Source organism: Sinocyclocheilus grahami, unplaced genomic scaffold (assembly GCF_001515645.1).
Source record: "Sinocyclocheilus grahami isolate Dianchi unplaced genomic scaffold, SAMN03320097.WGS_v1.1 scaffold699.1, whole genome shotgun sequence".
Taxonomy (NCBI): Eukaryota; Metazoa; Chordata; class Actinopteri; order Cypriniformes; family Cyprinidae; genus Sinocyclocheilus; species Sinocyclocheilus grahami.
This window is the reverse complement of record NW_015505878.1, coordinates 424,454-450,455: the sequence shown is the minus strand read 5'-3', so window position 1 is coordinate 450,455 and position 26,002 is coordinate 424,454. Positions and strand designations below refer to the sequence as shown.

At 35.6% G+C, this 26,002-nt stretch overlaps 1 protein-coding gene across 1 annotated transcript in view; it reads left to right on the top strand.

Moving 5' to 3' along the window:
• The window catches only part of LOC107559799 (prostaglandin F2 receptor negative regulator-like), a 61,168-nt gene extending 51,353 nt beyond the window's left edge, over positions 1 to 9,815 (top strand). The window contains exons 8-9 of the mRNA XM_016243768.1: positions 8,062 to 8,367; positions 8,997 to 9,815. Coding sequence (XP_016099254.1) covers positions 8,062 to 8,367; positions 8,997 to 9,160 — 470 coding nt within the window. The 3' untranslated portion in view covers positions 9,161 to 9,815. The remainder of the gene's footprint in view (positions 1 to 8,061; positions 8,368 to 8,996) is intronic.
• Positions 9,816 to 26,002: the final 16,187 nt, after the last annotated feature.

Below are 26,002 nucleotides of genomic sequence, written 5' to 3'. Positions count from 1 at the left end.
TGTGTGTGTGTGTGTGTGTGTGTGTGTGTGTGTGTGAACACGTGTTTTACGCTCAAACCAGTTTGTTGACATCTAGCAGGAGTTTCTATTCGAATGCGTTATTCTGTAATGTTTTATTTTTTATAAGCCCTAAAGATCAGGCAGTCATGGCTTCATTGCGTCATTCAACACTTTACTGTTGATTTATCATCCATTTCCGTGTTTTACTTCCTTTAGGTGTGTTTATATGATGAAAGTTCATATGTTTACACTGTAGGGGTAAATTTGCTCAAGTGATATTATCAAAACAATTTATGAAAAGAGAAATAGGAGAAAATGAGAGAATCGCTGAGAGATATACAGTATACAGAGAGTTACTTTCTCCATTACAACAAAACTGGCTCTTTTTATTTTGTTTTGTGTCACAGTCAGAACCTTTTATAACCACAATATGTTTAATGTGATTTTATAATGAAGAAAGTGGACAGTAACATGTGCATTTATATTTTTATGGTTGTACACAGTTAATTTAACATGGTCGTTCACTGTTTTGATAAATAAATTGTCTGTGTATTGCATTGATCTGGAGATCAGATATATAACAGCATTATTTTAGTATTAGTTTTTATATTTTCTGTTTTCATTTTAATTTAAGTTTTAGTAATTTAGTTGTGTGTCCCCCCCCCCCCCCCTATCATTTCTTTTAGCAATTTTATACAAGTTTTATTAATAATTATTTCAGTTTTATTTTTGTTATTTTACTATATCATGTTGAACTAATTTTAAATTATTATATATATATAGTTGTATTATAATTTTGTTACAGTTAAACATTTATTTCAAACAACAAAAATATTTTTATGGTTTTAGATTTAATGTTAGTTTTAGTTAACATTAATTACATTGGTCTGTAGTAGAGTATTTAGCCAAAACCTGAAATGACATTTTAATTAGAAATGTCCAAAAGTAATTTAAACAATTTCAAAAGCACAATAAGCTTTCATTTTATGACATACTGTAATATGAAGTCTTTAATGCATTACACAGTGATTTGTAAGCAATTTGAATTCACTTATTCAAGTACTTCAATTAACTTGTGACATTTAATTTGATTCATTTATACCATCTGCCACTGTCACTCACAGTTCAATGCATAAATGCAAATTAATATCAAATAGGGCTGGTTTAATAAGTTACTTTTGCAAATTGTACTTGAAACAAATTCGCAAAATCATTTCTTAACACTTTGAAGTCAGCATTTTTTGTTTTGCAGCATTGTTTGCAGTTATGATCAGCTGGTTGCACATTATCTTCATTAAAAAATATTTTCATATTTATTTTATATATTTTACATTTTTTACTTTTGTATTACAAACATAATATCATAGGTTTTAAGTAAAAATAAAGTCAAAGGAAAGAAAGGAAGTCAAATGGCCAAATTATCTTTCAATGATTTTTAATTAATCTGGAATATGGAAAAAAAATGATGACAGCTTGCTGTTATATTTGTAACCTGTTGGAGGTTAAATGCTGAGGCAATAAATGAGTCTTTATGAGGACGTTACTGGAATCAGGCTCAGACATGTCTGCGCTTGCCTTTATTGCAGCACAAACTTGGAAATGAATGTTTAATGTTGGGAAAAGACTGATTTCATGTGAAACTGGGTCATCCTCTGTGTGTTTCTCAGCGTGCAACAACATGCTGCCTGAAGATCAAGACATCATGTATACCATTTATAACGTAGACGCAGTTCAAAGAGTTATTGTATTGTATGCAGATATATGTTAATATCAAGCACTAATTATGTGATTTTTGTAGTCTGATTAAAACCATTTGAGGACCGCACATGGTGACCCGCATTATTATTCCAGTTTTTATTATTATTGTAGTGCTTCACCTCAGTTGTGTTTATACTTCATCATAACCTGTTATTTATGAGTTTTAGTTTAGGTTCCTTCATAAGATCCTTCAAAAATATTGTCTGCTTTGCTTTAAGTTACCTAGTTTTGATTAATATCACATGCATCCTTCATGGAGAAGCCAGTACCAGAATTATGGAAGCTTATTTCCGCCATAGTATAAAAAAATATAAAATGTTTTATCTCACAATTGTGAGGTTTTTTTCCTTGCATTTATTTATTTGTTTATTTTCAAAAATAAGTTTATGTCTCACAATTCTGACTTTTCACGCAGTTTTGTTTTGCAATTCTGAGTTTATATCTTGCAATTTTGACTTTTTTCTTGAGTTTATGGAGTATCTCGCAATTCTGAGTTTTTATCTCATAATTCTGAGTTTCTGTCTCACAATTCTGACATTTATATCTCGCAATTCTGACATTTCATCAAACATTTCATTTTTATCTCATAATTCTGAGTTTCTGTCTCACAATTCTGACATTTATATCTTGCATTTCTGACATTTCATCTAACATTTCATTTTTATCTCATAATTCTGAGTTTCTGTCTCACAATTCTGACATTTATATCTCGCAATTCTGACATTTCATCTAACATTTCATTTTTATCTCATAATTCTGAGTTTCTGTCTCACAATTCTGACATTTATATCTCGCAATTATGACATTCCATCTAACATTTCATTTTTATCTCACAACTCTGACTTTTAATCAAAAATTTTGAGTTTGTATTACACAATTCTGACTTTTTAGCCCCAATTCTAAGTTTATATCTCGCAATTCTGACTTTTTTCATGCAATTCTGAGAAAAAGGTCAAATTGAAAGACAAAAAGTTGCAATTAGCCTTTTTTATTTTTATTTATTTATTTTTATTCCATTTTGGAAATAAGCTTCCATGAATGCATGCATTAAAAGCTCTGAGGAAAAACATTCTCAGTTACTTTTTATTGCAATTTCAGGTTGCAACGTACTTGAATTTTAGAACTTAAAATTAAACTTATTTAATTTAAGTTTCTTAAGTTTAAGGTTTTCATTTCAGTTAACAATTTTTTTCATTAGTTAACAATAACAACACTCATAAGGACACAATGAGATCTCTTGTGAGTTTTCTTTTCTATGCGCGTGTGTTTATGAGTCTGTATGTGTTTTGTTATGAGTTTGTGTGTGTTACAGTATTATCATCTCTTGTAGAGATCAGATTGTGTCAGCTGTAATACGAACAACTTTTCCTCGAGACAAATCCTGCCATGTTGTTTTACCTGTAAGGATGCTTTAGCTCATTGTAATCTGTCAGTCTAATAGCTCTCATTCTCCACTGCTTTATTTTCTCCTAAAGCCAAAGTCTTGCCACATCAGTAACATTGTAATCTTAGGGGATGAACAGCATGTACTTTGCCTCGGCTGCGGGGCTTCATTGCCATCTTTTGTCTCTTATGTAAGGCTCTATGTGTCTGCTGTCCCTGAAAAGAGCAGGTTCTAGTCAAGCATCTGCATCTGTATCACCTTGACGTGCCTTTGGTTCTTCCTCCACACATGTTCATGATATACGGTTCTGTCTGAGAGCACGTTAAAAATATAAGACGCAAAATCAGCTTACAATTTGGAACTTTCTCTATTGGTCATGTGACTCTTTGTACAATTGGTCAGATTTTCTTCTATTGAGGCTTGAAATGCTCTTTGGAAGATCTCAAATCATGCTGGAGAGCATGATTATCAGGCTTAAAGAATTTTTAAAGGTGAAATTATGAAATGTTTTTTTTTTTACTCAAATTGTAATTGTATTTTTATAAAAAATATATTTGAAAAAAAATAATAATAATATTTTTTATATTTTATGTTGTATGTTTTTATACAAACATTTTAAATATTTAGTTGAGGGTTAGTGTTTAAATAGTGTTATATAATATAGTGTTATATAATATAGTGTTTATAAATTAGTGTTTAAATGTTATGAAAAAATAAATAGATTCTGAAATTAAATATTTATTTCATATTATTACACAGACTCACACACATATAATTTACTTTAATATATATATATATTTATATTTATATTTAATAAAATAGTATTTCAATTTATTTATATCTTATTGGTCAGTGAGCTTTGTTTCTCCACAGCTGGAAAAAAAATAGTTCTGAGGTGGACACAGTTATTTCATTTGATAAAGATTACGAAGACAAACGGAATAATGAAACTTTTCATTTCATGTTGGCTTCAAAATTGTGTCACAGCGGAAATGAGTTTGAATATGCCTTTACATTCAGAGGACTGCCATGTGTGTTTAAAGGATCCACAAAAATCTGTGACCCTCGTGCAGATCATTCGGTTTAAGCACATTAAATCAAATGGCTTTTCACGGCTTTCCCTGCAGGCCGGATGTGTGCACGTGTCCCTCAGCTTGGATCTCACTATGCCTGCTCCACTCCAGCCACTGACCCTTCCTCATTATTGTAAGTCAAGTTCCAAACACATTAGCTCAGGGTGGACACGGGATCGTGGAGATCGTAGGAGGAATAATGGAGCATTAGCATTTCTTCTTGAGAGCGTCTCGCTATCTCAAACGACTCGATACGTCATGAAGATAAAACACTGCCATTAGAGAAAGAGAACACTGTCCACTGATTAGATGCACATCAGTCCTCAAAAATGTATTTAGTAGTGTTTACTAAGGCAAGCATCACTGTTACTACCGTTCAAAAAACCAGTATCGGATTTATGATTTTCAAAATGGAAAATGGTCACCACTATAAATGAGTCTGTTTAGCATCCAATGATTTCTTTTTGCGCAATAGCAGCCTGGTCAAACATGAGCACTGGGCTTATACTTTAATTAACCACATTACCCACAATCCTCTGACGAATCCACAGAATAACTGTAATTAGCAAGATATTCAATATGACTCAGATCTATTGCACCCCAGGTCAGTGTACTTTTGTTCTCTTTATATTTTCCCCACAGGATTGAAAAATCACCGCTGAGGTCTGTAGTAACTGTTGTTTCATAGACAGCATTGAGATTAAACCGAGAGTATCCTGCTTCTCAGATGTTTCTCCTGAACAAAAGACTCCAGCAATGTTGCATGCATCTCCTCCTCAGCAATGTGCTCACGTTCATATTATAAGCTCTGTATTCTTACTTTGTCAAATATTGACTAATTTATGTCAGGACTGCCATGTGTGTTTAAAGGATCCACAAAAATCTGTGACCCTCGTGCAGATCATTCGGTTTAAGCACATTAAATCAAATGGCTTTTCACGGCTTTCCCTGCAGGCCGGATGTGTGCACGTGTCCCTCAGCTTGGATCTCACTATGCCTGCTCCGCTCCAGCCACTGACCCTTCCTCATTATTGTAAGTCAAGTTCCAAACACATTAGCTCAGGGTGGGCACGGGATCGTGGAGATCGTAGGAGGAATAATGGAGCATTAGCATTTCTTCTTGAGAGCGTCTCGCTATCTCAAATGACTCGATACGTCATGAAGACAAAACACTGCCATTACAGAAAGAGAACACTGTCCACTGATTAGATGCACATCAGTCCTCAAAAATGTATTTAGTAGTGTTTACTAAGGCAAGCATCACTGTTACTACCGTTCATACTTTAAAAAAAAACAGTATCGGATTTATGATTTTCAAAATGGAAAATGGTCACCACTATAAATGAGTCTGTTTGGCATCCAATGATTTATTTTTGCGCAATAGCAGCCTGGTCAAACATGAGCACTGGGCTTATACTTTAATTAACCACATTACCCACAATCCTCTAACGAATCCACAGAATAACTGTAATTAGCAAGATATTCAATATGACTCAGATCTATTGCACCCCAGGTCAGTGTACTTTTGTTCTCGTTATATTTTCCCCACAGGATTGAAAAATCACCAGTGAGGTCTGTAGTAACTGTTGTTTCATAGACAGCATTGAGATTAAACCGAGAGTATCCTGCTTCTCAGATGTTTCTCCTGAACAAAAGACTCCAGCAATGTTGCATGCATCTCCTCCTCAGCAATGTGCTCACGTTCATATTATAAGCTCTGTATTCTTACTTTGTCAAATATTGACTAATTAATTAAGTCTTTTTTATTATTATTTCTCTGAAGGAATATAATAGGAATAGGAAAATCAGCTGACACTAAATTGATTCTTAAAAGAAGCATAAATGGATCATTAATTATTTATATTTTATCTATTTAGTATTTAATTATTTATGTGTTTATTTATTTATGCATTTATTTGTGTATTTATTTATGCATTTATTTCTGAATTTGGGCATTAATTTATTTGTGCATTTATTCATGCATTTGTGCATATTATTTATTTATTCATTTGTGCATTTATTTATGCATTTATTCATGCATTTGTGCATTTAATTTATTTATGCATTTATTTCTGAATTTGGGCATTAATTTATTTGTGCATTTATTCATGCATTTGTGCATATTATTTATTTATTCATTTGTGCATTTATTTATGCATTTATTCATGCATTTGTGCATTTAATTTATTTATGCATTTGTGCATTTATTTATCTATTTATGTATTTGTTTATGCATTTATTCATGCATTTGTGCCTTTATAATGCATTTACATTAATTCTTCTATTAAAACTTGTGTGTTATATTAGCAGTAAAGCTGTTTAAATCATAATACTTTACAGTAGTTTTAGGGTTTACAGCATTGTTAGGAACGTGTCATGGTTTCCTGAACTATGAAAGAGCGATAACAATTACTCAAAGGCTAATGTGCTGCAATATTTTGGTTGGTTTCTCTCTCTCCCTCTCTCTCTCTCTCCCTCTCTCTCTCTCTGTCTCTCTGTCTCTCTCTCTCTCTCCCCCACAGTCATTGTCTTGGTCTGTAATGGGGAAAGATGGCCGTTGTGTTCAGGTCTTTGAGTCAGCGCGTGGGTTTGACAGCAGTGGGCCGTCGTACAGTCAGTCTAATTGCTAGTTTGGGACCATCGTGGCTTTATAGTCATCTCCTTCACTCTTTCTCTGCGCATAGATGTGCATTTCATTGCTGTTCCAGCGATGGGAGACATAAAGTGTTATTTTTATAGGACATGCCACATCTTCTAATTGATCTTCAGTTCTATGAACCAGTATGTGTTAGTAAAGGAACAAGACTTCTGCAAGTAATGGAGCTGAAAGATTTGCAATTTGATGAGATCTTGGCACGACCTCCATTATAATAAGCTATGCTAGAAAAAAAAAAGTGGTAGAGGATCCTCAAATAAATGCATCTCAAAGGAAGGAATTTTTTTGGCAATTTGCAGTCCTAAAAATATGTCCTCATTGGTAGTATTTTTAAATCTAGAGGCAGTTTTCTGTGCTTTTTATACTCCAGAGGTAGATTAAAAACTTCATATTTTCTTATGACACAATGTTATTGTATTATATTGAGAGAGGAAAAGGCATGAAACAGTATTTCAGCCTCTTGAGCAAAAGCATTCTTTATACCAGACCTGTACAGTGCACAATCAAAAAAGTGTGTAACTTTTAACTTTAATGTGCTATTTATATTTGATTTGTCCCTTGATGTAACTAAATGATGCACATTTTAGGTTACCTGAGAAAACATTTTTTACAATGCTGTGTTACCAAGAAATTCTATTTAAAAATGGTTTTTTTTAATCAGAACTGTTAAATTATTTTTAATAATATAATATAATATTATATAATATGAGGCAGATATTTCTCATGAATTCCCTTTTTTAGGTCAATTATTTAATAGGTTTATAATAGAATAGAATAGAATAGAAAACAAACTAAAGCATTTAAACAGATCTGTAAGCTAAATATTTTCAAAAAACGTGGACATGTGAATTCTGCACACTACTACACATGTGTGTGACTGTAAATGTCTCAGTTACCGTTCTGTGCCCATCATCCGCTATTTCCATCTCTTAAACAAGCCACACTTCTTTAAAACATGATGACGTTTTAGTTCACATGTCATTGCGTTTGCGTCGGCTCTCGTGTTGAGCTATTTCGTTCGCAATCATTCAAGTATTCGATTTCTACAGCGACTCATTTGGCACACATCATTCTCTTTCTATGAAACCTGTAAACCGCATTCACTCTATAGCAACACCAACTCTATATAGATTTACTGCTTTTATTTACAGTGCATTTTAATCATAATTCTGTGATTTCTTCCTCGTCAGACGATGTAGCGTACGAGATGAAGTGGTTTCTGAGTCGTCTGATGGGCTCAAACAGCGCGTCCCTGCTAGCCAGTATGGACCGCTGGGGTGTCGTGCGCAAGGCCCCTCGCAACGACAACAGTGATTGCAGCCTGGAGCGCCTGGGACCCAGAAGATTTGCCCTCAACATCCACAGCACACAGGACAGTGATGCAGGCGACTATCACTGCACCGCAACGCCCTGGATCCGGTCGACCGCCACCGGGGTCTGGAGCAAAGCGCCGGAGGTCACCTCACAGAGAGTCTTCCTCAATGTGAAGTTTGCATGTGAGTAATAAAGAAGTGCGCAGAATTGCTAAATGTAACCCTCAAACGAAGTCATGCAAGTTTCACAAGCTTTTATACGTTAATGGGAGGCTGCCAGCATTTGACACTCATTCCCACGACAATATTGCGTTCATCCGAAACTTCTCAATGCATGTTGGAGCATGCATGTGTAATATTAAGAAATCTTGTGCATTTGCTTGGTCGAGGAATAGTCTAGTTGCATTTGCAAAAGTGTTGCATTTATTTATTTGTGCATTTACTTATGCATTTATTTATTTATGCTTTTATTATATACACATCTATGTATTCATGCATTACTTATTATTTATGCATTTATGTGCATTTACCTAATGCATTTATTCATATTATTTGTGCATTTCTTTACATATGTATTTATTTATTTATTAATGCATTTATTATACAGACATTTATTTATTAATGCATTAATTATTATTTATGCATTTATTTATTTATGCATTTACTTAATTCATTTATTTATGCATTTATTTCTTTGTTAGGCATTTATAAAAAAAATTATAATTCTATTAAAACTTTAAAACGCAGTTTAAACCATAATTTTTTTTTAAATAGACACTAAATTTTTGTGTATATTTTTGTTCTTCTTTCAGTGTGGGACTCAATGAAACTGCCTTTGCTTTATGGGATCTGTGCTTCGGTGACTGTAGGCGTTGTTTCTCTCGTCCTGGGCCTGGTCTGTGCTCACTGCTGCTGTAAAACCACGACACCTACTCCACGCTCTCACAATAAACTCATGGAGCTGGAGATAGATTGACAAAGACAGTACAGTTGTCCCCTGCCGACCTGGACGGCGTGGTGACAACTGATGAACACTGGGACATGTCCCGTGATGTTATGCACCATCTGGAAGGAGAAACTACATTCTCAGAGGAAATAGCTACTGAATCAGAGTCAACGACCAGGGCGAATTACTCAAATAGTGCACTGAACACATTATTATATCAGCCGGGTGCATGTTTTGTTGGATTTATGAACTTTCTGTCATTAAAAACAAGAAGTGTTAAAAAAAATGTACGCTCTGATGAAATACCTGACAAGATCCAAGCAGATTTTGACAGATTGAAGGATTATATTACTCAAGCTCCAAAGAGACCGTCTGCTTCCAGATCAGGGTTTAAAGACACTCATTTCTACCGTGATTCTTCTGAGTTTGGTGCTACTCTCTTTTTGCAAGACATGGGAGGAGCTGAACCCATGTCACAATGTGAAAGATGACGTTTTATCTGTGATTCTGTGACATTTTGTGTTGTAATGTATGTACCGTTCAACTTTGTTCTCCAGAGTTTACCAGCTCTGACCAACCCACCCTCTAAAAGCTAACTAGTCAACCATTATCAACTGGTTAACTGTAATGCGACAGGGGCAGCCACACTAGATTTTAAACATATACAATTTATTTGAATATATGATGTTGGGGGAAAAAATAGTTTTTTGAATAAGTAGTATTTTTTAAATAAATCATTCATTTCTAATATTAAAATATATCATCTCCAGTTTCCATGTATTGGGTTGTCACATCTGTTTATCATCTATCATCTAGCTAGCAACACCCTAGCAACCACATCACACTGGAATAACCATCTAAAACTCCATAACTGTTTAGAAACATTCTAGGAATTGATTAGCAACTCCATAGCAAAAACTTAAAAGGGTCATGAACTGCCTTTCTTATTATTTTGTACTGTTCTCTGAGGTCCACTTATAATGTTTTCAAGACTTTTACATCAAAAAACATCCAAATTTAGAACTAATTGGCTATTTTCTGTCCTGTTTTGACCCCCCTCACCGGAACGCTCTATTTGAATAGGCGTGGTGGATTGTAGATTGTAGAAGTAAACGCACACTGCTATGATTGGCTAACAGCTGTGTATGTTTGACAGCCTACATCCTTCATAGATGGACGCAGCTGAGATTTAGGTTTAAATCATGAATACTCAGTACATATCAATTAAACAATCTGTAATAACAGACAAAGCAATAGTGACCACGTAATAAAAATAGTTATATGGTGAGACATTACGTCGGATCCAATATAGTCGGCACAGCATACTCTTTTAGTTTCAATCTCTCTGAAAATCCTGCGCTGAATTGTGTGAATCCACGGTATGAAGTGAACAAAGGACCAAGTTCTTACTGACGTGGTCTGGATCTTCATTAAAAAATAAAGCTCATCCACTCTTTCCTAATGTTGGGATCAGAAGGAAGGCAATACAAAGACTGTGTTTTTTCACAACTTGGCATTGCACAGCATCTTATTGTTTTCTGAGCCATCTTTATTGTTTGATTTATGCTTAGACCTGCGTTTGCCTCCCTTGTTATTTACACTAGATGTGCGAATCGGTGTGTTCATCCACTCTTTCCTAATGTTGGGATCAGAAGGAAGGCAATACAAAGACTGTGTTTTTTCACAACTTGGCATTGCACAGCATCTTATTGTTTTCTGAGCCATCTTTATTGTTTGATTTATGCTTAGACCTGCGTTTGCCTCCCTTGTTATTTACACTAGATGTGCGAATCGGTGGGCGGGGCTAAACAGACAGTGATGTAAAATAATATTTTTTTAAATAAACAGATTTTTTTGTCATACAAATAGAAAAACAGAGAAAATACTGATATTTAAATCGCAATTCAGGCAAAAAATACAGAGATAGGATTAACATCATAACAACCACCCAGAATACTATGGTAACCACCTAAAATACACTAGCAACACCAGAGCAAACCTAAGGTACGTCCCAAATCACGTACTTATGGACTATTCTATGATGTTTTGTAGTATAAATAGTGCGAGTAGTGCGTTTACACTGAACATTCCAAAAGAAAAAGTGCACTTTAAATACCCAGATGATGCCCTTACATAACCGAAAAAACGTAGTGTGGAATGTTGGACACTTCATGCACTCAACTGTCACAGATTTAATTACGTAGTGAAGGGGGAGGGGCTATCAGACCCTGATTATGAATGACAAAATAACCTTATATAATTCATACTCTACATGGTTGAGTGCATAGTGTGTAAGTGCATAGTGTATAGTGTGTCATTTGGGACGCAGCCCTAGTCTGCCTGTCATGACCGTTGACTTTTGTTAAGCTAACATCACAGTTTCTCTTTTCTTTTTTTAGTTCAAGTTTACATTCTTGTAAACATGTACTGATGTGAAAATAAGAGTTTGATGTTCAGCCAAGAGGTGAATCAGTCAATGTTCCTAATTGATAAGAGTCTTTTGTAAACCCACCCAACTAGAGCTTTGGTACAGAGAGATAGTTGAAAGTCCTACTCACAATTCTCGCACACCCCACGTTCACTTGAATATGAATGAAAGCAACTGGACTGAAGTCTAGTGAGGCCACCCCTCGAGCTGGTGAAATATCGACTCATTGACTCCTACAAATGGGTTAGTTTGAGTCACATGGAGGTCAGGGTTTGCTTAGGTTGAATCTGTGCCTTGGGCCTGGTCTTGAAGCTCCGCTAATAGCTTGGCCCGCCGTTCTACACCTCCACCGGCGCATCACGGAGCAAGTAGAGCTGAAACTCATTGCAGTGCATTAGGGCCATGAGACCCCCAGAACAAGTACTTTCCTCTTTAGTGACACCTTAAGGGCATCGGTCGAACTTTTTCCGCTTTGTCTGCTTCTGAGGGTCTTTGTCTTCACTCCTAAAGCTATCGGCTAACAGTGCTGGGACAAAAAAAAAAGCCCTGCTGAATCTCCCACATATAGTGGATATTCACAGTGTTTGTGCTCAGCAAACATTCTAGTTTGGGTTTGTTTTCAACCTCTTTTCCTCAGTATTTAATTCAGGCCTAGACTTTATTTTCTAGATCTATTCAGTCTTGAGAGTGCTTATGTATTTGGGTTTTGTAAACTTTATACATTTTAGGAAAATTAAGGTTGAAATTTGAAACTTCCTTTGACATTGTTCACCATCGAAAATGATTGTGTTGATGTTATAATGCAATTGTCCTTCAAACCTGCATTTACTTGCATACTGGATTGGTGTTCGATTGACTGGGTTGTTGAATGAAAAATTGAGTGACATGGTTAACCAATTTATTAGTGGTCACACAATAAAAAAATGAGCATGCAAAATTATTACAAAATTATTTTAGAAGGAATATGGGCAACAGGATATTATGTCATGGTCCAGTGCTTTTGTTTTCAAAAAGAAATAAATTATACTCAGTATTAATACATTTAAAATGTTATAATATCATCTGCTTCATCTTGCATATGAGCACTGAATTGTGATTTGTTTCATGTTTCATGCTTCTCTATGCATATATTTTGTGATGTTTTTTTAAATAGTCTCTTCTGCTCCCCAAGGCTGCCATTATTTAATCAAAAATACAGTAAAAACAGTAATATTATGAAACGTTATTACAATTTAAAATAGCTGTTTTCTATATGAATATATTTTAAAATGCAATTTATTGCTGTGATGAAAGTTGAATTTTCAGCATCATTACTCCAGTCTTCAGTTTCACATGATCCTTCAGAAATCATTCTAATGTTTTCTTTGTCTTGTTTTGTCATGTTTTTCCACTCACTGGGAAACTCTTCTGCTGTAATTGCTGCTGATTGGCTGTGTGGGACTAGAAAGACGTTTGTCACATGTGACTGGCAATTTGTAGGCTGTTCCACTTTCCTCTTCTTTTCTTTTTTTAGCTGCAGTCTGTTGCTCTCCTCGAATTCACTCTCACTTATATGTGTTATTAAATTTGCAGTTCTGCTCTTGAGACAGCCCTGAACCTCATACAGACACATTTATATCCTTCTTCCAAACCATCACAGAAACTGTGTACTGATACAGCCATTGTAGTGCAATGGTACTTTTATGAGGTATTGCATGATAATCATAATCATGTACCATGGCATTTAAAAAAAAAACATAGTACTGTAGTCCTGCAGCTCTCTAAAAATACAGTAAAAACAGTAATATTATGAAACGTTATTACAGTTTAAAATAGCTGTTTTCTATATGAATATATTTTAAAATGCAATTTATTGCTGTGATGAAAGTTGAATTTTCAGCATCATTACTCCAGTCTTCAGTGTCACATGATCCTTCAGAAATCATTCTAATGTTTTCTTTGTCTTGTTTTGTCATGTTTTTCCACTCACTGGGAAACTCTTCTGCTGTAATTGCTGCTGATTGGCTGTGTGGGACTAGAAAGACGTTTGTCACATGTGACTGGCAATTTGTAGGCTGTTCCACTTTCCTCTTCTTTTCTTTTTTTAGCTGCAGTCTGTCGCTCTCCTCGAATTCACTCTCACTTATATGTGTTATTAAATTTGCAGTTCTGCTCTTGAAACAGCCCTGAACCTCATACAGACACATTTATATCCTTCTTCCAAACCATCACAGAAACTGTGTACTGATACAGCCATTGTAGTGCAATGGTACTTTTATGAGGTATTGCATGATAATCATAATCATGTACCATGGCATTTAAAAAAAGAACATAGTACTGTAGTCCTGCAGCTCTCTGGGCCAAGTGGTAAAATAAGGGCAGGAGTGATATGAGAACATCACTCTCTGCTCCTCAGTGTAAATGTTAAAGTGCTCAGGGAGACTGAGCATTCCTTTGGTGTCTTGTCAACTTCATGGCAACAATGTAAATGGACCTAGGGTGAGAAACAGTGGAGTGGAACGGATTAAGTGCACAGATTTACATTGAACCTGCCAGACACTGTGCCAACATACATTGTGCATTTTTATGAATGTATTTGCACAATATGCATATATATATATATATATAATGAAATATATTTAAAAATGCCATTGTTCTTAAAGTGATAGTTCAACCAAAAATGAAACAAAAAATATATATATTTTGTATAATGTTGGTAACAGAAGACGGTAGCCATTGACTTCCATAGTATTTTTTCCCAAACTATGGAAGTCAATGGCTACCGTCAAATGTTTGGTTCCCAACATTCTTCAAAATATCTTCTGCTGTGTTCAGGAGAAGAAAGAAATTCATACAGATTTGGAACAACTTCAGAGTGAGTCAATAATTGTTACGGACAGAAGGATGCGAGAAGGCAGGGTCGGATCCAAGTGCAGCTTTATTGTGACAGCGAAGTCGAACACAGGCAAAAGGTAAACACAGGAACAGACTAGACTTAAACTAAGGCTCAGGAAATGCTCTGCACGGAGCAGTCGCAACCAGACAGACAATCATAAACTTCACAGTGAGTGTGTGTGTGTGAGCAACATTTATAGTGCTCCTGATGGACAACAGGTGTGTGTGTATAATTAATTAGTTCCAGGCTTGTGGGAAATGTAGTCCATGGTGAGAACTGACTGACATCGTGACAATAATGATAGAATTAGCTTTTCTTTTTCTTTTTTTGATAAAGACCAAGATAGTTCAAAATAATTAAAGTTCTTGACAAAGAAAAACTTACAAATCCAATTACAAAAACACAACGCTGAGTGCTAAACTCAATTTAAGCCAGTAGCAACAAAAAAATATTGCACATGCTTTTTCAGATAATGCCAGTGCCTGTCAAAAATCAAGATGTTGTTACAAAAATATTTGAGAGATTTTTTCAAGAATTGCACTTCTTAAGGGGAGACACTGCATGCAAAAACACAATTTTTTCATGCACCTGTCAATTTAGAGATTTTGGGCTTTTTGGCTTTTCATAAAGTGTTGATAAAGACTAGTGGAAAAAAAACATCCAAAAGACACTGTTAACTGCTTATTTTATAGCACTTTATCTATTTGTGTCAATAGATTTCAATTACAATACATATTTTTAAAGGCCGTTTTCTCAAAATGAGTTTTTTCTCCTACACTGAGCCATAAATCTCCACTTCAGTAGCAGTTCAAAGATTTTTCTGAATTATGGAGTGACAAAATGAGATACCCAAAATTCCCTCTGTAAAAACATTTGACTCTAATATGTCAAAAAAATTAAACAAGAATTTTGAAACTGACTTCATCCAGTGTTCAGATTTTTGTACTAGAAATGTATGCAAATTAGCACATATTTCATTGAATAATGCATCATTTGCATATTTAAACATAACATTTTAGAAAACTTGTAATACAAAAAATGTTTGCAATTATCAATGCAATTAATCAACTGGGTAAGTAAGGTGATAACTATTAGTTAATATTTTTTACCTTATTCACCTGCAGTGTCTCGCCTTAAGAACTTTTAACTTTTTTGTGAGTGCGGCCCCTGGACATGTTTTTTGACATGGAGACTGGCACAGTCACAGTTTAGATTAGTGGAAAAATAAGTTGACATAAATCAACACTGACAATGTTGGATCGATGTGCATGTGTGTACAAACAGGTCCAGTTCTCCTTGTAAGGCAGTCTGCTGCTCAGGGCACAAATCCATCCACCATGAACCAGCAATGCCAGCTTCTCAGACGTGGGCTGTGCTCATGTGCTCAGGATTCTCTGCAGTCTGTCTGATCCATATGACACTTTCCATGCCAGACTGAAAATGCTTTGTTTTAACCCTTAAAGTTTCTGATTTGCACACTATCTTACTGCTTATTGCATACTGCACAATATATACTGTTTCCACAGTATACTGTATATTTCAGTAGTACAGCACGCTATGCTGATGTCACATTACCTTTTTCTTTACATGCATGCTTAATTCATCAAGTGACATTTCAACATTCAACATTTTCTTCATCCAATTTAGTATTAAAAACCATGTAAATATAAAAAGTTGCCATGGCTTTTCACATTGAGCTTGACCCTGGTTATTGTTGTTCTAAACTTCGTATTTACGCATTGGTAAGCTGTAATTACGACATCATGTGCGTTCAAGTCACTTTGGTTAGTGCAAGATGGTAATATACCTTTTCTACAAAAAATTCAACAAGATTTTAAAAATCTACTTCTACAAAATTAAGAATAAAGAATGTGCGTCAGTTTGTTTTTGCTTTTTTTATGTTTTTATTTAATGTATGAAGGTGCAGTAAACTGAACTGTTCTATAATCTACCATAATTATGCAATACTATCATATTTTGTAAATGCAACTTATTCAGGGCTGCCAACTTTTGAGTTCAACTTGGAGTGAGAATTTCTGTGGCGGGATGGGGTTGGTTTTAGTTGGGGATATGTGTCACTCCTGGAGCTTTGCTGCATGTACTGGGTATCTATGTGGCCGTTGTTCCTGTTAGCAGCACGGAAATCAAAACTTTTATTCAAATTCTGAATGGAGTATGTAGCCTAGAAAACAAGCAAATTGCGCTTCCATAATTTAATCACTAAAAAGCTGTCACTCACTTCAATCTATTGCAATCTCACAATGTTCCATTATAATCAATAAAACTCTTATTTACATCATGTCTGCCCTTTGTTACAATGAGAGGATTCGCTAGAATGCAAAAATCCGCTCCATCACAGCCCTCCGAAACACTCAGTGTCAAATCCGGCATTTAAAGGTGAGTGAATTCTGACTAACTTAAACGCAATGGCCAATCACAGGTGTTCAAGAAATCAACAGATATGACTGTGATTAGTTACATTGCTCGATGCTACAAAAACATGCTGCTCAATGCTACAAAAACAAATACGCACTGGAGCCTTTAGCAAATCTGTTTCGCCATTATCCTATTATTACAGTTTTGACTGAGGGTGCTTTTGACTGTGTGAGAAAATGGACGTGTAGTGCGAGAGCGTGAGAACAGTGTCAACTGACCTATTGTTAAGCCCCTCCCCTCGAACGCAGACGAGCCAATGGCAGTTGAGTATCAGCTGCACTGGGACGGTAACCTGGACAACTTTAGGTTTCAGTGCCATAGAGAAACATTGGAAGAACCGAAGCTCTCATCGGTTTGATGGTGTTTATGCTACAAAATGGAAAAACGGTGTGCCTGGGGTACTTGTAACACTAATTCCAGGTATCCTGAGAGGATGGGCAATGGAACTTATTTTATTCCATTTCCTAACCCCAAATAAGACAGAGCAAAATGTCCCTAAGCATGCAACCCCAATCACAATGAAGATCAAAACGTTCATTTTCTGGTTGTCATACTCTCATTAAGTTGCAATTTTCATCTGCTCAAGCAGAACATTAGTGTCATCTTGTGCTTAAGCAAGGTATCTCTTGCTAAAACTATCTAACGTTTAAGTTAGTGAGTGTAATGTACCAACCCAAATAGCTAACTGTCATGTAGCTATAGTGTAGGTCAAAAACACATAAACGAAGGTTTACATTTCAGTGCCTCTCCATGTTAAACTGAAATATAAATTAATTTAATTTTACTCTGTGGTACATGGATCCTGGATGTTGTCATCTGTGATGTGATGACCATAACATGGGGCTTCTTCCACTTGCATTGTGATCTGTAAACCCTCACTTCCAAATTAATCTTGTTACCCACCATATTTATTTTAAAATATTTTATATATCCCTCCATGGCACATTTAAGTCCCACTTGAAGGTGGTCCTTCTGTGTCCACAATTGATCAAAAACATCTTGGGACAAAGTTTTCACACCGACAGCTGTCATTGTAAGACAGTTAGCAACTCTGTTTGTTTGTCCAAGTGAGCAACAGTAATTAAGGGGGGCGGGGCTTACTGATAGGTCGATTGCACTAAACGATCATTTTTTTCATATCAGTCGGTCAATAATTATCACGATACATTTTAAATCTTTATTTCTTTCCAGTTTAAAGGCAGATTTGTAATCCTAAGTAAAAGTTGTAGAAACCAGACTGTTAATTGTGGTTTTAAACTACTCTTTATGGTCAGCAAATGACAAACACTTCACATTTTTTAATTCTGTACACTTTTCCAGTCATTTTTCCAAAAATACAAAATAAATATCCTAATAGAAAAATAAATATCTTCGTTTCTGTATGTTCTAACAAAGACTATAGAATAGCCAAGACATGTCACTTGTATAGTTTCAAATGGTGACGGAAACCACGTGCATTGGAGTGAAGACTGTTTCTAACCTTTACAGTCCACCGAAAACCCCATCTAGGTAAAACTTAACCTAGTACAGTCGGCAGTATATAACATGAGGATGAGCAACGTTATATCCATTATTTAAAAAAAAAAAAAACATGACCACGTGATGTGTTCGTCAAATCCAGTGGTTCCCAACCACTGATCTAACTGGATTGCTCATGACGTCATAAAAGTGAAGCCGCTGCTCCTATATTGGTATTCCCAAGTATTCCCATACACTCAATTGAATCAATCAGAAGTTCTATAAATTGAAAGATTTTAATGAGAAAACATCACCTAACGAGTCAGTTTTTATATCTGAAATATCCCTGCACATTCTTACAACGCATGTAAATTGTTATTTGTTTAACGCCAGAGATTTCCCCTACATATTAAAAAGTTACGTTCATATAGTAGCATACATCAGATGAACATGACGAACATCAGACGGATGATCCTCAACAAATGTATTAAAAATGGCAAAATGCTCATTCTGAAAAATGAATAAAGATTTGCTTTGTATAGGCTATATTCGCCAGCTATTCACTGTATGTGATTTTTGCTATAGTGTTTTTATTCGTACAGTAGGCTAAGTGCAAATGTTTCAACAATGATTTTGTAAACAACATTCATTTTGAAGCAGTTAATGATTTAAACGTTGCTTAAATGAATTAATTCAACATAAATACATATAATTTTACTCCTATGGAAACTGTAATGTTAGTCTTGAAGAGTCTGAAATAGATGTTGCTCAATCAGGAAATAAAATGCATGCATCATAAATTATTCAGAGAAATAACTGAGATTTATGTACTATATTTCCAAGCAACAACAGGGGCTTGTATTGTAATATTTATTGTATGTTCAAATCAATTTCTAATACTGATACCAGAAATATGTTCATGTTTAACATTTCCTGCATAATTAGATGCATAAAGAAATATATTTTGTGTTGGATAAGTACCTGTGTCGACAGTGCGCAGCAGACATACCCACCTAAATGATTTCATTATATTGCTTTTTCTGCCCAAAAAGTCCATAAACATTGCGGATAACATCTGAAGTAACAATTAATTTACACTTAGCTAAATACTAATCCAGTGTGACTGATAGGCTTCAAATCGGGTGATTTTAGGTCAAGGTTTTGGCTGTCAGTCAATGATGCCCTCTGCCGGTGGGGAATAGTAAGTTGGCCGCTCAAATACTTCCAGTGGCTTCAACGCCTAATGGCAGTTTAGAACGCAACAGGCAATCCAGTCATTATATAGATCAGTGTTTCCAACCCGGGGGTCACGAGAGGTCACCAAGGGTTACAAAGAGGAACGAAACGGTAAAAGAGTGGTGTGCACACAGACCTCTGGAGGGTCAGGGGTGAAATCACATTTCGAGGGTAGTTGGGGGTCCCCCTCGGTAGAAATCAAAAAGTTTGAGGATAAACCAAGGTGAAATTTTCAATAGTTAGTACTGACATTTAATATTTTGAATTACCATTAAAACTGTTCATTTGACTAGAAGCAGCAGTGCACAGACCGATCATCAAAGTACCACAAGAGCTATAAAAGAGCGGATGGCTCCATATGCTTTCGAATCACTCTCGTGTTACTTTGATGTCATACACGATCGGTGTGCGCAGCGCCGCTTCAAGTCAAACACACAGTTAGTAACAATGGCCCTGTCCCAAATTACACCCTAAACCCTCGCGGTCTTCCTCTGAGTCCACACTTTCGTGACGTAATGCCGCTTTGACTGTCGGGTAGAAGTCTGCTGTCAGCCAGTGGATTTACATTTTTATTCAGCCTGTCTGCCGTTTTTTGTTCAAACCAATGGAAAAATCAGACCGAATTTTTATGCACCGTTGTAAATTATAACCAGTTGATGGAAAATAAGCTAATGTGCATTCTAAAAATCTAAACAATTCGGATAATAAGGTAAAGAACTATAAACCTGAGCAGGTAAAATACCTATAATAATTCATCGTTTTGACTCATATCTCTTCTCTTAAAAAGTCTAAAAGTCTGAAATGTGAGGTAGGCCTATATCATTTAAAAAATACAAAAAAAGTGAAAACTTTATTTTAGTTTGTAAAACATGTTACCAGATAGATAACAAGTTATCTTGTAGTGGCCCAACCAAAAAATTTTGTTCATTTAAAATCCAGCCATTGTTGTTAATGTTTTTATTTTAATGTTTCTGCTGTTGTTGCATTTATTAAGGGTCCCCTGGAAAAAGGACAGGAAACACTGATCTAATCAATGGCAAGAACACTGCAAATATGCAAATAAGAACGTTAACCAGGAGTTAATAAACTCTTTTCACAGACAGCGATGACGCGTTTCTGAGGTTATTAACATCTTAAATCGAGCAAAGTTTTTTATATTTTCATTTTCAAAAAATAAATATATATTTTTAACAAATCAAGGAAAACATCTTGGAGCTCTACTTGCTAAAAGGACCTCTGTATAATAGTCCCAGAAGGTGCTCTTTAGTTGGGTTCAAACTTGTATCTATAGAAAATAAGACTCCAAGGCACTTCTTCCGGTTCCAAAATATTAACAAGCCTTTATTCAAACATGGCATACTCAAGAAACATTAAAAAATGACTAAAACACTGCACACTGATGCATTTCGGCCATCCAGCCTTCCTCAGAGTGTGTCAGCTACAGTGTGTCAGTTTACCCTGGGTTTCTTTTTCTTCAGTGTTAATTGTTTAATTTGTGAAAAGACCTATCCTGATCAAACAGGCCAATGAGTCAAGAAGATGGATAAATTCTAAACAGCATATAAGTATACTGTACTAATCTTACGAGAAAAATCTTGCGAATCTTGCCAGATAGGTACACAAAATTGGATTAAAATTCAGTTCATGTTAAAATATTGCAGGTGATGTCAGTTCCAGTTTATTCGTCACTGTGGGCTCCGGCATTTCACACAGTGTGCTCTGGTTGTATATTTCACATGTCTGCAAATGCAATAAGTCATTGAGTTGCCCACAATATGCATATTTTGAAGTCTAAAATAAGACATTGCACAGCCTACACCTTATTAAAATTAAATATATAAAACGAGACACACTCATAACAGATGAGCAAAATATAGTGCAGATTGTGTAGTCGAGTAGATTGAGTTTTGGGATCCATTCAAGACAGCAGACGGATCCTCCACAGAGCACCTCATGCATGTCCACAAAACCACTCTAAACATCCTTCCTGACAATATACAACACTCAGCTCACAGTAAACTGTTTCTAAACGGACAGGACTACCCACACATTAAATCAAACCATAAACTATTTTCTAAAGGCGAGCCAAGATGTCAACATTTGAGTTACAACCGCTGGGATTTTTAGATTAAGTTTCTACAGTTTCTAAGTTTCTAGTTTCTTGTAAAGCCACTAAAGCTAAAGCATCTGTTGAAACACGTCTCCTTATGTTTAATACAAATCATTTTCATGGCCCGTCTCAGAATAGAGAAACAACTCAGCATCACCTGATGACACTTGCTTTGATATTCTAATGCAATGACAATCATACATATTTAAGTCTGTGAATTTTAGCTTCAAATAATGTCAGCAAAAATTCTCTAAGTTGTTCATTTAAGGATTAAAACGACTGATGGTCAAATAGTCCAACTTTAAACATCAAAGGCATCAACTCTGCATTTATTTGTGGATTAAACTGACAGAGTCACATTTATTTAAAATAAAACTGACCTTTACTGCATTTTTTGTAGGAAAGAAAAATAATAAGATCTCTTTTGTTTTTCTTATACTGCAGTGAAATTAAATGGAAACTGATGAATGCTGCTTTTCAGCTTTTCTGAGGCAAAATACCCCAGTAATCTCACATGCTTCTCAAAAATGTCTCAAACTGCACTCAGAATTATCAATATACCAGTCTGTAATCAAAAGACATCAGTATGGACTTGAATATTTCTCATCAAATGATCTCAGCATATTCATTCTGTTGCTCTATACTCTTTATTGTATGGCAACTAGTGACTCATTTAGGTCTGTTTTTATTCATTTTAGAAGAAGAATTTGAGACAAAAACATAACTGAGACCACCACTATCAGTGTTGCTATTATTAACAAAGTAAATCTGTTATAAATAGTTTTTGGTAATTGAAATTAAGCTGAAATAAAATAAAATGTAAATATTATGTGAAAGAACTTATATGAAAATTAAAAATGTTGCCTTGGCAGCTAACTGAAATAAATTCATTTAAGATGAAGTACAAAAAATGACTATAAACTAAAATAAAAAATTATAATTTTATATATACAACTAATAACAATGACAAGGACATTAATAATAAAACTTACTAATACTAAAACTTAAATTAAAATATAAAAATAAAAACAAATTCAAAATACTAATACACGTTTTAATCATAAAATATTTAAATAATTCCTAAATAACACTGACAATAATGATCTTGAAAAAGCAATGTCTAAGCAATAAATTCTGAGATGTTCTCACACATTGGCATCAGTTATGCAATGCATTCACGAAAAACATTTATTTTTCTCTTCCACTCCCTGTTTTGAAATACTTTCTTATGAACACATGTATTTTTGTTTCCCAAAATAGTCTGATGAGCTCCATCTGTGTCCAGCATGTCCTCCTCTAGTCATATAACATGAACATTGCTGTCGGATCATTAGCGTTCATGATAATTGTCTCCTGAAGGCACGTCTTATCAGCACATTTAGCCCAGAAACTCTTGTGTCATTGCAAAGCAGAGACTGTGTGCTTTCATCATTGCTTGTGTGATTAAAATAGCATGTCCTCATTATTGTAACGTGTGAAGTTTTTTGCTGTCTGCATCACATGAAGCAAACACTGGCCTCTGTAATGGCTCACTAGTACATCGCTCTGAGGAGGAAGCACTCTTTTATGCGACCATGTTCACATGTTTAGCCTGTCGAGGTCTAATGGCTGTCATTGACCTACAAAGAATCAAAGTCATTGTGTTTCCAGCGCTTGCAGCTGAATTAATCCATTTCACCAACCAAGAAAATGTGAAAGCTGGTGTTGAGCCTGGTTGCTGGGGGTTGCAATGTAGTAGCTAGGGCATTTTGTGTGGTTACCAGGGTGTTATTATGCAGTACGTTCAGAGTAGTTTATAATCATTGCTATGCTATTGGTAGGGCATTCTGTGTGTGTGTTTGTCAGTCTGTTTCTGCATTGATTCTAGAATGTTCCAAATGGTTGCTAGGTGGTTGCTATGCGGTTGTTAGGACATTCTGTGCGGTTTCCAGTTTGTTTCTGGATTGGTTCTAGAATTTTCCAAATGGTTGCTAGGTGGTTGCTATGCAGTTGTTAGGGCATTCTGAGTGGTTGCATGTATGTTTCTGGATTGGTTCTAGAATGTTCCAAATGGTTGTCTGGAGGTTGCCATGCAGTTGCTATGGAATTTTGTGTGGTTACCAGGGTGTTATTACACAGTATGTTCTGAGTAGATTGTAATCGTTGCTATGCAGTTGCTAGGGTATTCTTTGTGGTTGCCAGTATGTTTCTGGATTGGTTCTGAAATGTTCCAAATGGTTGCCAGGGGGTTGCTATGCAGTTGCTAGGGCATTCTGTGTGGTTACCAGAGTGCTGTTACGCAGCATGTTCCAAAGAGTTTATAATCATTGCCATGCAGTTGCTAGGGCATTCTCTGTGTAGCTGCCAATACACTTTTTTTATTTTGAAATACATTATTAACCAAATTTGTTGAGCAAAAGATATGGGCTCATCACTCATTGTATAACAAGGCCTATACTTGGTGTTCATTTTTCAAGTCTTTTCTCCATGTGATGGCCGGAGAGTTCAGTTTGCGAACAGAAACACACAGACTGCAAGATACATTACCAAGAGTCAAGTAGTCAGACATTTGACAGTCATAAATACTTACTTTAACACACAGGGGAAATGTGTATCGGACGCCTAGTAGATGCAAAAGGGGTAAATAATGTTTTGTGTTCTGATTAAAGTAAACATTGGCCAGCCACATATCACATTGTTTATTACTTTTCAGAGAGATTCACACTAAATAAAACCAAATAATCCACAGATAAGATGAAATCAACAGATGCAAGGAGTATTCAATGAAGCCTGTGTGCATTAATGTTAACTCTATAGAGATTTTAACAAATATCCTGCAAATTTTTCTGACTTTGAAGCATATCCTACTGCCACATAAAACTAAATGTGATCGCATAAATATGAGCTACTGCTAATGAAAACTGCTCAAACATAGTTTTATCCAGGCCCAGTTCCAGAATTAAATACTGAGGGTGCTTCAGAAAGTAGTGAGTGTGCTCTAGCCTCATAAAACTAGCACACATTTTTACGTATATATTTTTGTCCCATCCATTACTCTTCCGAGTGTGAATCCCGCATAAATATGCGGATGTCATTTCCAAAACTTTGCAGCGTGTATGTGACTGAAAAAACAGGACCTAATACCAGGGCTGTCAGGACCACTATCATCAAAATGATTGACACTTAGCATACAGTTTGGATTTGGCGGTATGGTTCTGTTCTGGGCAAAAAACTCCCTGCACATGCAGCCTGTCATGAATGAGCAGGGAGAGCAGCAATAACCCCCCTAGGGTAAACAGAACAGAACAAAGCAGATATCATTACCGTTCTTAATGATATTTAAGTGTAACAACATTATTCAAGATAAAAGAAGTCTGATTCAACAAGGAATATCAGAAAGCCAAGTCCTGACTGTAACGAAAGGAGGAGTTGGGGATGGAGGAGGATAATTTACTCCTGAGCAAGTGATAAAGCTGCGGAATAATAGGCTACTGAATAGACCTTATATAGGAATGCTTTGATAGGCGTCGTATTCCTATAGGTAGGCATGGATCAGCTGAGTGTCAGCCCAGCACTCCCTTTATAATAACTACAAAGCTGCCCCTCGATCTCATGAAGTTTTGTTATTCTGAGAGGATCCGCAAGCTTGCAAAACTCAGCACTGGACAATAACTATGGTCTTTTGATGGATTCTACCTTAAATGCCTCTGATTGAAAATTGCATTCAAGAAATCAACAGATATGTCTGCCATTGGCTACATTGTTCAACACTGCAAAAAAATGCAATGTAAATAGAAACATTTTGACGCTCTCCAAAGTGCAAACACAAATATGCTCTGGATAGTTTGCCAGATCTGTTTCGCCAATATGTCAGTGAATAGAGAATATCTCAAGATTTTCCCATGGGTGCTCAGTCATTCCTGTGGGTTCTCGAGCCCCCACCATGGGATCGGTGCCTATGACTGACAATGTATACTTGAATCCAATGTAACGCACCTTATGAAAATGTCTTTTTCCGAGGTATTGTTCATTGTCTGTAGTACAAATGGTGTTAATTGTTGAGACCCTACATTTTTACATTTATATTTATCCATTTAGCAGACTTACAATAGAGGAACATAAGCAATTTGTTATAGAGCCAACTACATGCATAGTATAATGCCAGGTTTATCATAAAGCTATAGGAAACAAGTTAGAGGTAAAAGGAAAAAGGGAAGATTTTTGAGAAGTTGTGAGGTTAAACACCACTAACAACATTTCATTAAGGGGTTGAGGGACATACACTAGCAAGAAAGTGCATAAGTTTGAGGGATCTTCTGCCGTTCTCTACTACACAGTCACTTATGTTCT